Source organism: Mus caroli, unplaced genomic scaffold, assembly GCF_978045245.1.
Source record: "Mus caroli unplaced genomic scaffold, Mus_caroli_1 scaffold_20, whole genome shotgun sequence".
Taxonomy (NCBI): Eukaryota; Metazoa; Chordata; class Mammalia; order Rodentia; family Muridae; genus Mus; species Mus caroli.
In genome coordinates, this window is record NW_028227275.1 from 31,492,267 (window position 1) to 31,507,542 (window position 15,276).

Here is a 15,276-nt window from a genome sequence, read left to right on the forward strand (position 1 = left end):
AACCAGTGTTTCACATATCTAGCAAGGGCAAGGTCAACCAACCTCTAGTCTCTTTTCAAGACCACCACCACTCTGACATCGATTAGTACTGTCTCTCTGAATGCGGGGGTGGGGGTGGGGGGGCGCAATCTTAAAACTCAGAATTCTGTAATTTTTACAAACAGATGTCCAGGAGCAACAAAAACCGGACGGGGGCTAGCCCACTCACCCCTTACTTTTCAAGTTAATTCTCTTATCTACTCGGAACTCAAGGCACGGGAGGAAAGAGAAAAGCCAGGGCTGAAAGCAAAGAATTCTGACCCCATGCTCTTTCCAAGCCTGGAAATAATAATTTCCAGGTGCGGCGCGGACAGATGTGAACTCCTCGGCTCTCCAACCATCCCAGCAGAGCTCTCCAGAGTCCAAGAGCAGCCAAGAAAAGGACTGGAGTCCGTGATGTGTGGGGGAGACCCGGAGCTAAAGTTACCAGACATCTACACTCAAACCCAACAAGTCTTTTAAGTTTTCAGAAATCAGTTACCATAGGACTGTAAATTCTGACACTTGGTAAAGACCAACAGGCTTTCCGGAACTCCACTAAACAACAACCTTTAAAGCAAGGGGGTGGGGGGTGGGGGAGCGGGGACGCCACAGCTGCGGGAGTGCTGGGGGACGCTCCAACAGATTGGCTCGGCGGCAATGGGGGCAGAGAGGCAGGCAAGTCTGGGCTCCGCCAGGGAGCTCCAGGCCTGGCGCGCGGCTGTGGGTGCCACGCGGGGACTGGGGTGCAGTGGAGACTGTCCGCGCGCGGCTCCAACTCGAGAGCGAGGGTCGCTCGGGGTAAGTCGGGACCGGCTGGGGTCGCTCGGGGGTAGTTAGTTGGGACGGGACCGCCGTCGCTCCCTCGGAGGGAGTCGGGACTGGCCGGGGTCGCTCGGGGGAAGTCGGGACCGGTCCGGGGTCGCTCGGCGGCAGTCGCGCCAGTTCCAGGGTCACTATAGTGGGGTGATCAGGATGGTTCTGGGGTCGCCCGGGGTTAGTTGGGACCGGACGGTGGTCGTTCGGAGGGAGTCGGGACGGGGCCAGGGTCGCTCGGGGAGAATCGGGACTCGATCCGGGCCTCTCGGGGGAAGTCGGGACCGGACAGGGGCCGCTCGGGGGAAGTCGGGACGCCGGCGCCTACTTACTCGGCTGTACCAGATGCTGAGGCGGGCCGGGGCCAGCACGGCGAAGAACGCTCTCCGAGGGTCAGACTGGACGTGGAGCGGCGCCTCGGCCGGGCTCCGCGGCGCGCAGAGCAGCCTCTTGGGCCAGCCGCTCAGGAAATACATGGTCCGCGCGCGGCCCCGACAGCCCCCGGCGGCCCCGGCCGTGTCTGTCACGCTCGGCGGCCCCGGGCCAGGCGCCCACCTCCCACACCGCCACCGGCCGAGTCGGCGGCGGCGACAGCGGCAACTCGGGGCATCTGCCCGGGGGCCGGGCCGGGCCGGGCCGACGCGATGCTGCGCGACGCAGTCTGGGACGCTGACCGGCCGAGGGTGGGGGAGGCGGGCGGCCAGTGGGCCCGCGGCGGGAGGAGCCGAGGCCGGCCCGCCCCGCTCGCCGCTCGCGTCAGCACGCCGCACGGCGCGGGGAGGCTCCGCCCGGCTCCCTCGGACCGCCCCGCGTCAGAACGCAGGCCGCGGGGCAGGACGTCGAGGGCTCGGGACGCCTTGCTGGCTGGCGACCTGGAGCGTGGAGCTGGGGACCGGGATGAGGCGACAGGCTCAGTCAGTGACAATCGGAGCGGCCCGGCCCACTTGCACGATCCCTGGATTGGCGCGACCTCCCGGGCTGGAGGGGGCGGGGCGAGCGGAGCGCGCGTCACGTGACTCCCGGGCTGCGCTTGGAGCTGGGTCTCTGCGACTCCAAGGCTTGGGGTTCCAGTTTGTACCCACAAATCCTTTGTGTGCTGCGGTTTTAAGTGAGAGCTGGTGATGTCCCTGGCCGTACAGAGCTTACATTCTAGGCAGGCTCTTTATTCAGTCACTAAAGTGCTTCAGTCTTGTCTTCCTGTCTAGTTATTAATGCTAGACGAAGCCAGATGGTGGCTTTTGCAGCCCCAGTAAACTGTTCAGGAAAAGAAATGGACTTAGGTTTTGAGTTGATCCAGACTAGAGATTGGTGTTTTTAATTTGGGGGCTGGGAGGAATGAAGGGGTGCTCAACTTTTGGACCTGGAACCTTAACAATAGCTGCAGCTTTTTGTAACTCTTTCAACATTTAAAAGTAACAACAAAGTAACAATCCGGATTTTATAACAATGTAACTTTCCGTAATTGTTCTAATTGCTTTTCATAGAAGTTGACTAAAGTCCCAGCTCACTAGCCTTTTGTTTCCAGAGGGTCTCCTAGAATCTCTGTCCTGGTGTGTGTCCCACAGGCCAACACAGCATTCCTGGGATATCTTAAACAGAGCAGACCTGAAAAGTCTTTTTCAGATGAAAGTGTGGACGGAATCTTGACGATCCAAGTTACACCCGCTGGATAAATCAAGAGGTCCAGAGAGGTCTCTGCCTTGCCGGTATAAAATCATAGAAGAACGTCGTTGTCTAGTACTTTTCAGACAGAGTTGTACACGTGGCAGAGGAAATGAAAATGTGCAGCAATTCCATTGAGAATGTTTGCTCTGCCTCTGCTTCAGTGTGTTCACGTGCCTCACCAGTGTGTCTGCAATCATGGGCAGGGTAGATGTTTCTAAGTAATTTTTAATTGTTCTTTGTTTTGACCTCACTTACTGGTGAGCTTCTGGGTCGGATTCTCCTCCTATGATCTTTTGTAGCAGCTAAGGTCTACAAAATAATTAAGGGGATGCTTTGATTTGATTCCACAGAAAATCTCAGATGATGGTGCTGGATCGTCGCTATTTAAAGTGGTGGATATGCCCAAGGTCTCATGGCCTAAGAAAAACTGCTCTCCCTTCCAAGGACCCAGCAGTCTTTAGACCAGCTCAAGGTGAAGTGTGATAGTGGCCTGAACATGGACAGAAGGAGGAGACCCTCTGGTCCTTTCTCACTTGGGAGTGATGGGTAAAATATCTCACTGTAAATCTCCCTAAGTGTTACCCACTGTGACAGAAACCTTATATAATATAGACCAACCTGAGGTTCAGAGATCATACTTTAACACTGTGAAATGTGCTAACAATTCCAGTGCTCAGATCTTCTGTCCCCCCCATTACCACTTTCTCCCTCCATCACCACTCCAGCCAAACTCTCTGGATGACTTTGAACCTCAAGTAAACTAGTAAAAGTAGGTACATATTTGGTTCTATCAGACTTAACTTTTTTATTACAAGGGTACTCTTGATCAGGGTGCATGGAAACAAGTACCTCTCTAAACCATGTATTGGAGGATAAGTTGATACAATTTCTATAAAGACTAGTGCCATTATGTGGTCTATGCATGGAGAAAGAGACAGATATCCAAACCCTCCTATATTATTTTGTAAGGAGACACAGAGTTTTAGCCTTAAATCATACCTCATAAGCCAGGTATGATGGTGTCTTAGTCAGGGTTTCTATTCCTGCACAAACATCATGACCAAGAAGCAAGTTGGGGAGGAAAGGGTTTATTCAGCTTACACTTCCACACTGCTGTTCATCACCAAAGGAAGTCAGGACTGGAACTCAAGCAGGTCAGGAATCAGGAGCTGATGCAGAGGCCATGGAGGGATGTTCATTACTGGCTTGCTTCCCCTGGCTTGCTCAGCCTGCTCTCTTATAGAACCAAGACTACCAGCCCCCACAAGGGGCCTTTCCCCCTTGATCACTAATTGAGAAAATGCCTTACAGTTGGATCTCATGGAGGCATTTCCTCAACTGAAGCTCCTTTCTCTGTGATAACTCCAGCTGCGTCAAGTTGACACAAAACTAACCAGTACAGATGGATACCTATTGTATTTGGCTATTCTTGGTAGCCAGCTTGACTACATCGGGAACCGAAGTGGCTGGGTACACATGTGAGGGATTTTGGTTTTGTTTATGAATTAGGTCATTTGCAGTGGGAAGAAGACACACTTCTAATCTCCATGTTCTGAGGTGAGACTCTGGGCCACAGCTTCTGCTGGCAGCCTGTATGCAGGAAGAAAGCAGTTTTTGCCCCCTTCCTGTTTGTTCTTGCTTTCGCTGGCACATCCACTTCTTCTTGGAATTAAAGCCTACTTCTTTGGGACTCTGGTGAATACCAAAGACCAGCTGAGACATCCAGCCTTGTGGCCTGAACAACTACTGGATTCTTAGATCTTGCATTGGTAGACGGCAATTGTTGGGCTTGCTGGATCACAGCCTGTAAGCTATTCTAATGAATCACTGATAGATGATAGATAGATAGAGATTCATTCTATAAGTTCTGTGCCTCTAGAGAACCTTGACTAATACATCTGTAATTCCTGTATGTGAAAGTTAGACACAGGAATTATGAATTCCAAGCCAGTCTGACCTAATGAGGCTCTACGTTAAATAAGTTAAACATACACACACACACACACACTCGATATACCACAGAAGAAAAATATAGTTGTCCTCCAAAAATAGAATTGTCTTTACTTAAAATGGCATATTTTATAAAAATAAAAAATTATGTTGGAGAATATGCTATAAAAGTATATTAATTGAATTATAAAGTAATACAAATGGTCTACACATATTTTATAAAATATTCCATGCTTATGAAGAAACACATTTTAGCAAAAGGAAAAAAAATGTACCAAAATGTTGATGTTTTAAAAATCCCTTTAAGTATAGGCATTTAATAAGTTTCCTTTGGGCTTTTTTGTATCTTTCTAAATTATGTTTAAAGAATGTATGTTACTTTTGTACTAAGACTATAAAACCGTAACCTTGTTAACAGTCGAAATGTTCTACTTGACCTACCTGCTTCAGGTAGGGCTGTGCATCACTGGCAAATCAAAGATAGTAATGCAGTAATGTAGAGTTTCAGGCGCTGTCTCAAGAGTGTCGAGAGAAGGATTAGTAGAAAATAATTAGTCACCAGACTAAAAGTAGGCTCTGTGTATTTGCATATAGTCACAGGTTTCGGAGATAAAGCCACAGATGGATTTTGGTTCTAAGCATCCCACTTGTAATGTCTGGGGACCCCCCTAAGAACCTGTGATGCTAAGCACTGCTGGGGTTTGTGGCTCTTCATTATGCTTTTAGCATCTGATTTATTACACTTGTAATAAATGGCGTGTATTTGCTTCTGGATGGACTCCTAATTATTTGTACTTTCTGCAAACTGATAGCTGAGCTATGTTTTGCTTTAAAGCAATGTGGAAGTAACCAGGCACATGAAAAGATAAGTAATATACATGAGACAGGATTGCTCTTAGATTACTAAGATTTCAAGCTGAATGAGGAATTCTTGGGAATTCATGGTGTTATTCCCTCCACTTTAGCTTTCATTTTTTGCCAGAGATTTAATTGAAAATATTATAGCATAGCAGAAATATTCAGATTCAACCTGAAGCTTTGAAATGAATTCCAGCTGTAGGCTGAGTGATTTGTGGTCTGGACAGACTGCCAAAGGCCGAAAGCTTCCCTGTTCACTGCTCTAGTTGGCAGCGTGCATCTGGGAGAGTGGAACCTAAAACTGAGGTGGACTAAAGTCTCGAGCATTAGCCAACTTTATTTAGAGCATCAGGTAGTTTATACTCTTGAGAGTTAGGAAGACTCACATGAGTAAGGTGTTCAATCACAAGGACAAGCCACACATGGCAATATATATATATATTTTTTTCCATAGAGGCATTGGAATAACAATAGTGGAAGTAGACCCTCCAGTCTGCTACACCTGGGAGGGGCATGCAGACACATTCCAAGAACAGTTCTGTGTTGTGAAGGAACAGGTCCCAGATCTTGTTTTCTCCCAAGCACAGGGCAAGCTCACAGTCTGGGACTGTGTTCCAGCACCTCCGTTTTTCTCATTTTCTAATAGCACGTTATCCAGAGTAGTTCTGAGTTGAGATGTAGATAAATCTAAATGTCATTTGATCCCTGACTGTCCTCTAAGCCAGCAGATTATGTTAGAACAGTGAAAGCATTGTGTGTGATTCTCTGCCACCATGAACCGAGATCCAAACTATGTCCAGTATATCAGGCTATTATATTGATCAGAAAAATCTAGAGAATAGCTTGAAACGAGACCCATACGATTAGTAGTTCTAGTATCTTATAGAACATAAGCCCATATTTGCCTTTAGTAGGAATACATATTAGTTATGATGTCCTGTGCAAATGGGAAGTTTATGTAAACCTCAAGAAGAAAATTAAATATAGCCCCTTCTTCAGATGGATGGGTTTATTATGGTCTATTATGGTCCCAGGGTCCAAGAATAAATCAAGTCCTTAGTGAAAAGTAATTTCTCCCTTAGTGCATAGGATCTTACGTTGGCCCCAAGTGGGCAGACTTGATCTCTGATGGGGTGGTTGTTATCTCCCTTTGCCCTTTAGCTGGGGGTTTGCTATCTTTCTGATGATTTCCGCTGTCTCCTTACCCTGCACTCTCGAAGTCGAGGGCCCAGGGCTGGAGAAGTCGAAGAGGAATCTATCGTGTTTCAGTGACTCTGTCCGCAATGACAGATGCAGACCCCTTCCCAGGGTATTTTTACTACTTAGGTAGAAGTAAAAATAGGACAGAAATAGATAGAAAGAATCTACAGTAAAAGCAGGGAGGTTAACATGTGCACGAGAATGCTGGAAATAATCCTACAACATAAGCAGAATCTGAGATTATACTGAGACGGTGGTGAATTAACCAAAGTAGATGAATCAGAACAGTCAGTTCCACCTGTTGGGCCGAAAAAAAGGAAGTATTACTAAACTGATGAGTATCTGGGCCGTGAATCTGTCTTATACCATTAGACGAGCCATCAACAAGATAAGTATCTGCCCATGGGATGGGAGAAGGTTGGACCATCTTTGTGGTTACAAATTCAGTTCCTATGAGAAAAATCCCATAGTTTCCCAGCTAGAGAATAATTTCTTATCCTTCCATAGTAATCTTCAAATGCAGTTTGAAAATCCATAGAGTTCTGTAATGCTTTTTAAAAATTGAGTGTTAAGGGTAATCTAATGCAGCAAGGATCAAACGTATATAATTGTTGACATCGGGTCCTCCCCAGGTTTACTAATGGAGTAAGCAGCTTAAGGTAAGCAGCTAGTGTTTATGACCTTCTGGGGTAAATAGGTACGTTCCAAAGGTTCATCGTCTTGTGCTAAAATGCCCGTGGGAGACAATTGAGAGCAGAGGCTCAGAGTCAGTGCAGGATCCACCTGATACGCAAATGCTGCTTTTAGTCTGAATTCAAAGAGCTGGAGTTCTTTCCTTGCCTCTTAAGGTAGTACGCAAGAGCTGTTCAACACCATCCCTCCTAGAGTTTAAAGTAGATTGTTTAGTGCATATAAGCATTTTGATTTTGCTGAAATTGCCCTGGAGATACCAAGCACATCTCCTGAGGCCCGGGAGGAATTGGTCATGGAGTCTCTTTCCCCTGCCATGCCCCGGCTTGCCTATGTAAAGTTAGCTTTTTCCTAGGCTCCCATCAAATGAGGGAATTCAGTATTAGATGGTGTCTTAGTCAGGGTTTCTATTCCTGCACAAACATCATGACCAAGAAGCAAGTTGGGGAGGAAAGGGTTTATTCAGCTTACACTTCCATACTGCTGTTCATCACCAAAGAAAGTCAGGACTGGAACTCAAGCAGGTCAGAAAGCAGGGGCTGATGCAGAGGCCATGGAGGGATGTTCTTTACTGGCTTGCCTCCCCTGGCTTGCTCAGCCTGCTCTCTTATAGAACCAAGACTACCAGCCCAGAGATGGTCCCACCCACAAGGGGCCTTTCCCCCTTGATCACTAATTGAGAAAATGCCTTACAGTTGGATCTCATGGTGGCATTTCCTCAACTGAAGGTCCTTTCTCTGTGATAACTCCAGCTGTGTCAAGTTGACACAAAACCAGCCAGTACAGATGGAATATCAAATTCCTCAGCCCATGCTTCAGCGTCTTGTTCAAGCAATGGCGGATAAGTATTTCCCTGCTCCAGTAAGGGAGCAGAGAAACCGTCACAGGCATAGGTGGTGCCATTTCTACTTTTGATCTTGCCTGCACAGAGAAAACCTCCTTTGTCGCCTCTTTTATCCATGTTAAGGTTTGACCATCCAGTTTATATTCATTCTAAGAGTTAGCCATGTCTCTGTCATGATTAATATCCTCACCTTGCTTAAGTATGTTAATAACAGTTCAAATCAATGCCCAACTCACCCAGAATCCAACGGGGATCTTTTCCCCTTGTTATTGTCGCCTCGTCGATATTCATTCAGCCCCACCTTTCTTCATCTAAAGCCCCTCCTTGTGGAAACCAGAGATTATACGTGTGCTCTTCCTTTGTTTAGAAATGATGCACAAGCTTGACACAAGACAGAGCAGAGCCTTCCCTGGCTTCTGCCCCACTATTCTCGCTCACCTTCTCCTGTGAGCGTTCCCACTCTCTTACAGCTGACTTGGGGAACCCCTTGTTTATCGCTCTAGAGGCAACGGGACTTAAGAGAATGGAACCGATACTCATTCCATTCACGAGGCAGACTAAAATCTCATGCAAAAGCCAACTTTATGCAGAGCATCGGGCAATTTGTACTCTGAGGGTTAGGAAGACAAACATGGAGAAAGGTGTTCAGTTACAAGGACAAGCCACATGTGGCAAAACCCAACTCTTCTATAGAGGCAAACGAATGACAACAGCTGAAGAAACTCCCATCTGCTATGCCTGGGAGGAGCATGAAAACACAGTCCAAGAACAATTCTGTGTTTCGAAGAAACTGAGGTCACAAAACTCTTGTTTTCTTGCAGTTTTCTCACAAGCTCTCAGAGTTCTCACAGAACGGGGCTGTGTTCCAACACTTCCCAATAGCCTTGTGTTGAACTCTATTTCAGAGGGGGCTTGAAAGATGACTCAGTAGTTAAGAGCACTTGCTGTTCTTCCGTTCCCAGCATCCACATGGTGGTTCACAACCATCTGTAACTCCATCCATTTCTAGGGGATCAAACACCATTATCTGGCCATCATGGGCACAAACATGCTCATGGAGCACAGACATACCTGTAGGCAAAACACTCATACATATGGAAAGAAGACTGCTTTGGTCATTGATCAGGGAGGAGGCACCAGGAGCATAGCTCTCCCCTTCCTACAGTTTATCAGGCCTAATGATCCCCCTCGCCTGGTGTCTCTCAACCTGCTCCATTAGATACGTAGCATGATCCTGCCGTGTCAGAAAGCTTCCTGCTGGGTCCAAGTGGAGATTTCCTCACGTGCACTCCTGTAAGGGTGGAAGTCATGTCCAGGTGCAAGCCACGTTCCCAGTGATCACCTAGGCTTCTCCTCCAGGATGCAAATGTAGGGAATATTGGCAGATTCATTGTGAAGGTGAAAATATCAGTGGGAAACAATAATACATATATATGTGTGTGTGTATGTGTGTGTGTGTATATATATATATATGTGTGTGTGTGTGTGTGTATACACATACATACACATATGTATATAGTACCAATGTACATGCTACTGATATGTCTACCTTGTCCACATGACTACTCACAAACCACAGTTAAATATTACTTGGCACCATAAAGGCAAGGAAGCATATTATTGAGTCTTAATGAGGCTTATAATTAGGCTTTTAATGAATAAGCAAATGAGATTGTTGGGAAGGGACATTAGCACAAAGAAAAAGATAAGTAAAGAAGCTAGTATTCTAACCAAGTGAAAGAGAGAGCCCCTCACTTTTGCTCATTTGTTTACTGTGACAGGATCTTGCTATGTAGCCTAGGATAACCCCAAACTGATTCTATTCCCACATCCACCTCCCAAATGCTATTGACTACCGGATTCAGCCAGCTACACCCAGCTTTTATCTTTAGGAAAGAAAAATGAGCCAGTAACAGATTTGTTAGCCAAAAGCAGCAATTAGTCTATTTGGTCTCAACCAACTTTCCAGTCTAACAAAGCGTTGGACTTGAATGCCATGTATATTCTTTATTTTATTTTATTTTTTTTTTTAATATTTTTATTACATATTTTCCTCAATTATGTTTCCAATGCTATCCCAAAAGTCCCCCATAGCGCCCCCCCCACTTCCCTATCCACCCATTCCCATTCTTTTGGCCCTGGCATTCCCCTATATTGGGGCATATAAAGTTTGCAAGTCCAATGGGCCTCTCTTTCCATTGATGGCTGACTAGGCCATCTTTCGATACATATGCAGCTAGAGACAAGAGCTCTGGGGTTCTAGTTAGTACATCATGTTGTTCCAACAATAGGGTTGCAGATCCCTTTAGCTCCTTGGGTACTTACTCTAGCTTCTCCATTGGGAGCCCTGTGATACATCCAATAGCTGACTGTGAACATCCACTCCTGTGTTTGCTAGGCCCCAGCATCGTCTCACAAGAGACAACTATATTTGGGTCCTTTCAGCAAAATCTTGCTAGTGTATGCAATGGTGTCAGCGTTTAGAAGTTGATTAGGGGATGGATCCCTGGGTACGGCAGTCTCTAAATGGTCCATCCTTTCATCACCGCTACGAACTTTGTCTCTGTAACTCCTTCCCTGGGTGTTTTGTTCCCAATTCTGAGAAGGTGCACAGTGTCCACACTTTGGTCTTCATTCTTCTTGAGTTTCATGCGTTTATCAAATTGTATCTTAAATCTTGGGTATCCTAAGTTTTGGGCTAATATCCACTTATCAGTGAATACATATTGTGTGAGTTCTTTTGTGATTGTGTTACTTCACTCAAGATGATGCCCTCCAGGTCCATCCATTTGGCTAGGAATTTCATAAATTCATTCTTTTTAATAGCTGAGTAGTACTCCATTGTGTAAATGTACCATAATTTCTGTATCCATTCCTCTGTTGAGGGACATCTGGGTTCTTTCCAGCTTCTGGCTATTATAAATAGGGCTGCTATGAACATAGTGGAACATGTGTCCTTTTTACCGGTTGGGACATCTTCTGGATATATGCCCAGGAGAGGTATTGCTGGATCCTCCGGTAGTACTATGTCCAATTTTCTGAGGAACCGCCAGACTGATTTCCAGAGTGGTTGTACAAGCTTGCAATCCCACCAACAATGGAGGAGTGTTCCTCTTTCTCCACATCCTCGCCAGCAACTGCTGTCACCTGAATTTTTGATCTTAGCCATTCTGACTGGTGTGAGGTGGAATCTCAGGGTTGTTTTGATTTGCATTTCCCTGATGATTAAGGATGTTGAACATTTTTTCAGGTGTTTCTCTGCCATTCGGTATTCCTCAGGCGAGAATTCTTTGTTCAGTTCTGAGCCCCATTTTTTAATGGGGTTATTTGACTTTCTGGAGTCCACCTTCTTGAGTTCTTTATATATATTGGATATTAGTCCCTTATCTGACTTAGGATAGGTGAAGATCCTTTCCCAATCTGTTGGTGGTTTTTTTGTCTTATTGATGGTGTCTTTAGCCTTGCAGAAGCTTTGTAGTTTCATGAGGTCCCACTTGTCAATTCTCGATCTTACAGCACAAGCCATTACTGTTCTATTGAGGAATTTTTCCCCTGTGCCCATATCTTCAAGGCTTTTCCCCACTTTCTCCTCTATAAGTTTCAGTGTCTCTGGTTTTATGTGAAGTTCCTTGATCCACTTAGACTTGACCTTAGTACAAGGAGATAGGAATGGATCGATTCGCATTCTTCTACATGTTAACAACCAGTTGTGCCAGCACCATTTGTTGAAAATGCTGTCTTTCTTCCACTGGATGTTTTTAGCTCCCTTGTCGAAGATCAAGTGACCGTAGGTGTGTGGGTTCATTTCTGGGTCTTCAATTCTATTCCATTGGTCTATTTGTCTGTCACTATACCAGTACCATGCAGTTTTTATCACAATTGCTCTGTAGTAGAGCTTTAGGTCCGGCATGGTGATTCCACCAGAGGTTCTTTTATCCTTGAGAAGAGTTTTTGCTATCCTAGGTTTTTTGTTATTCCAGATGAATTTGCAGATTGCACTTTCTAATTCGTTGAAGAATTCATTTGGAATTTTGATGGGGATTGCATTGAATCTGTAGATTGCTTTTGGCAAGATAGCCATTTTTACAATGTTGATCCTGCCAATCCATGAGCATGGGAGATCTTTCCATCTTCTGAGATCTTCTATAATTTCTTTCTTCAGAGACTTGAAGTTTTTATTATACAGATCTTTCACTTCCTTAGTTAGAGTCACGCCAAGATATTTTATATTATTTGTGACTATTGAGAAGGGTGTTGTTTCCCTAATTTCTTTCTCAGCCTGTTTATTCTTTGTGTAGAGAAAGGCCATTGATTTGTTTGAGTTAATTTTATATCCAGCTACTTCACCGAAGCTGTTTATCAGGCTTAGGAGTTCTCTGGTGGAATTTTTAGGGTCACTTATATATACTATCATATCATCTGCAAAGAGTGATATTTTGACTTCATCTTTTCCAATTTGTATCCCTTTGATCTCCTTTTGTTGTCGAATTGCTCTGGCTAGGACTTCAAGTACAATGTTGAATAGGTATGGAGAAAGTGGACAGCCTTGTCTAGTCCCTGATTTTAGAGGGATTGCTTCAAGCTTCTCACCATTTACTTTGATGTTGGCTACTGGTTTGCTGTAGATTGCTTTTATCATGTTTAGGTATGGGCCTTGAATTCCTGATCTTTCCAAGACTTTTATCATGAATGGGTGTTGGATCTTGTCAAATGCTTTTTCCGCATCTAACGAGATGACCATGTGGTTTTTGTCTTTGAGTTTGTTTATATACTGGATTACGTTGATGGATTTCCGTATATTGAACCATCCCTGCATCCCTGGGATGAAACCTACTTGGTCAGGATGGATGATTGTTTTGATGTGTTCTTGGATTCGGTTAGCAAGAATTTTATTGAGGATTTTTGCATCAATATTCATAAGGGATATTGGTCTGAAGTTTTCTATCTTTGTTGGGTCTTTTTGTGGTTTAGGTATCAGAGTAATTGTGGCTTCATAGAATGAGTTGGGTAGAGTACCTTCTGTTTCTATTTTGTGGAATAGTTTGTGAAGAACTGGGATTAGATCTTCTTTGAAGGTCTGATAGAACTCTGCACTAAACCCATCTGGTCCTGGGCTTTTTTTGGTTGGGAGACTATTAATGACTGCTTCTATTTCTTTGGGGGATATAGGGCTGTTTAGATCATTAACCTGATCTTGATTCAACTTTGGTACCTGGTATCTGTCTAGGAACTTCTCCATTTCATCCAGGTTCTCCAGTTTTGTTGAGTATAGCCTTTGGTAGAAGGATCTGATGGTGTTTTGGATGTCTTCAGGATCTGTTGTTATGTCTCCTTTTTCATTTCTGATTTTGTTAATTAGGATGCTTTCCCTGTGCCCTCTAGTGAGTCTGGCTAAGGGTTTATCTATCTTGTTGATTTTCTCAAAGAACCAGCTCCTTGATTGGTTGATTCTTTGAATAGTTTTTCTTGTTTCCACTTGGTTGATTTCACCCCTGAGTTTGATTATTTCCTGCCGTCTACTCCTCTTGGGTGAATTTGCTTCCTTTTGTTCTAGTGCTTTTAGGTGTGTTGTCAAGCTGCTAATGTGTGCTCTCTCTAGTTTCCTTTTGGAGGCACTCAGAGCTATGAGTTTTCCTCTTAGAAATGCTTTCATTGCGTCCCATAAGTTTGGGTATGTTGTGGCTTCATTTTCATTGAACTCTAAAAAGTCCTTAATTTCTTTCTTTATTCCTTCCTTGACCAAGGTATCATTGAGAAGAGTGTTGTTCAGTTTCCACGTGAAGGTTGGCTTTCTACTATTTATTTTGTTATTGAAGATCAGCCTTAGTCCATGGTGATCTGATAGGATGCATGGGACAATTTCAATGTTTTTGTATCTGTTGAGTCCTGTTTTGTGCCCAATTACGTGGTCAATTTTGGAGAAGGTACCATGAGGTGCTGAGAAGAAGGTGTATCCTTTTGTTTTAGGGTAAAATGTTCTGTAGATATCTGCCAGATCCATTTGATCCATAACTTCTGTTAGTTTCACTGTGTCCCTGTTTAGTTTCTGTTTCCATGATCTGTCCATTGGTGAAAGTGGTGTGTTGAAGTCTCCCACTATTATTGTATGAGGTGCAATGTGTGCTTTGAGATTTACTAAAGTTTCTTTAATGAATGAGGCTGCCTTTGTATTTGGAGCATAGATATTCAGGATTGATAGTTCCTCTTGGAGGATTTTACCTTTGATGAGTATGAAGTGCCCCTCCCTGTCTTTTTTGATGACTTTGGGTTGGAAGTCAATCTTATCTGATATTAGAATGGCTACTCCAGCTTGTTTCTTCAGACCATTTGCTTGGAAAATTGTTTTCCAGCCTTTCATTCTGAGGTAGTGTCTATCTTTTTCTCTGAGATGAGTTTCCTGTAAGCAGCAAAATGTTGGGTCTTGTTTGTGTAGCCAGTTTGTTAGTCTATGTCTTTTTATCGGGGAGTTGAGTCCATTGATATTAAGAGATATTAAGGAAAAGTAATTGTTGTTTCCTGTTATTTTTGTTGTTAAAGTTGGCATTCTGTTCTTGTGGCTGTCTTCTTTTAGGTTTGTTGAGGGATTACCTTCTTGTTGTTTCTAGGGCGTGGTTCCTGTCCTTGTATTGGTTTTTTTCTGTTATTATCCTTTGTAGGGCTGGATTCGTGGAGAGATAATGTGTGAATTTGGCTTTGTCGTGGAATACTTTGGTTTCTCCATCTATGTTAATTGAGAGTTTGGCTGGGTATAGTAGCTTGGGCTGGAATTTGTGTTCTTTTAGTGTCTGTATAACATCTGTCCAGGATCTTCTAGCTTTCATAGTCTCTGGTGAAAAATCTGGTGTAATTCTGATAGGCTTGCCTTTATATGTTACTTGGCCTTTTTCTCTTACTGCTTTTAGTATTCTATCTTTATTTAGTGCATTTGTTGTTCTGATTATTATGTGTCGGGAGGTATTTCTTTTCTGGTCCAGCCTATTTGGAGTTCTGTAGGCTTCTTGTATGTTCATGGGCATCTCTTTCTTTAGATTTGGGAAGTTTTCTTCTATAATTTTTTTGAAGATGTTTGCTGGTCCTTTGAGTTGAAAATCTTCATTCTCATCCACTCCTATTATCCGTAGGTTTGGTCTTCTCATTGTGTCCTGTATTTCCTGGATGTTTTGAGTTAGGATCTTTTTGCATTTTCCATTTTCCTTGATTGTTGTGCCCATGTTCTCTATGGAATCTTCTGCACC

General features: G+C 44.2%; 1 protein-coding gene and 1 long non-coding RNA gene across 2 annotated transcripts in view; one reads left to right on the plus strand and one right to left on the minus strand.

Moving 5' to 3' along the window:
• Positions 1–1,524, minus strand: part of Ric1 (RIC1 partner of RAB6A GEF complex) — an 85,886-nt gene extending 84,362 nt beyond the window's left edge. Inside the window, exon 1 of the mRNA XM_021151804.2 lies at positions 1,167–1,524. Coding sequence (XP_021007463.1) covers positions 1,167–1,310 — 144 coding nt within the window. The 5' untranslated portion in view covers positions 1,311–1,524. The remainder of the gene's footprint in view (positions 1–1,166) is intronic.
• A 112-nt stretch (positions 1,525–1,636) lies between these two features.
• On the plus strand, positions 1,637–5,221 carry LOC147000152 (uncharacterized). The gene is made up of 2 exons (XR_015046179.1): positions 1,637–1,748; positions 2,850–5,221. It is a non-coding gene; the product is annotated as an uncharacterized LOC147000152 (long non-coding RNA).
• The last annotated feature ends 10,055 nt before the right edge of the window (positions 5,222–15,276 follow it).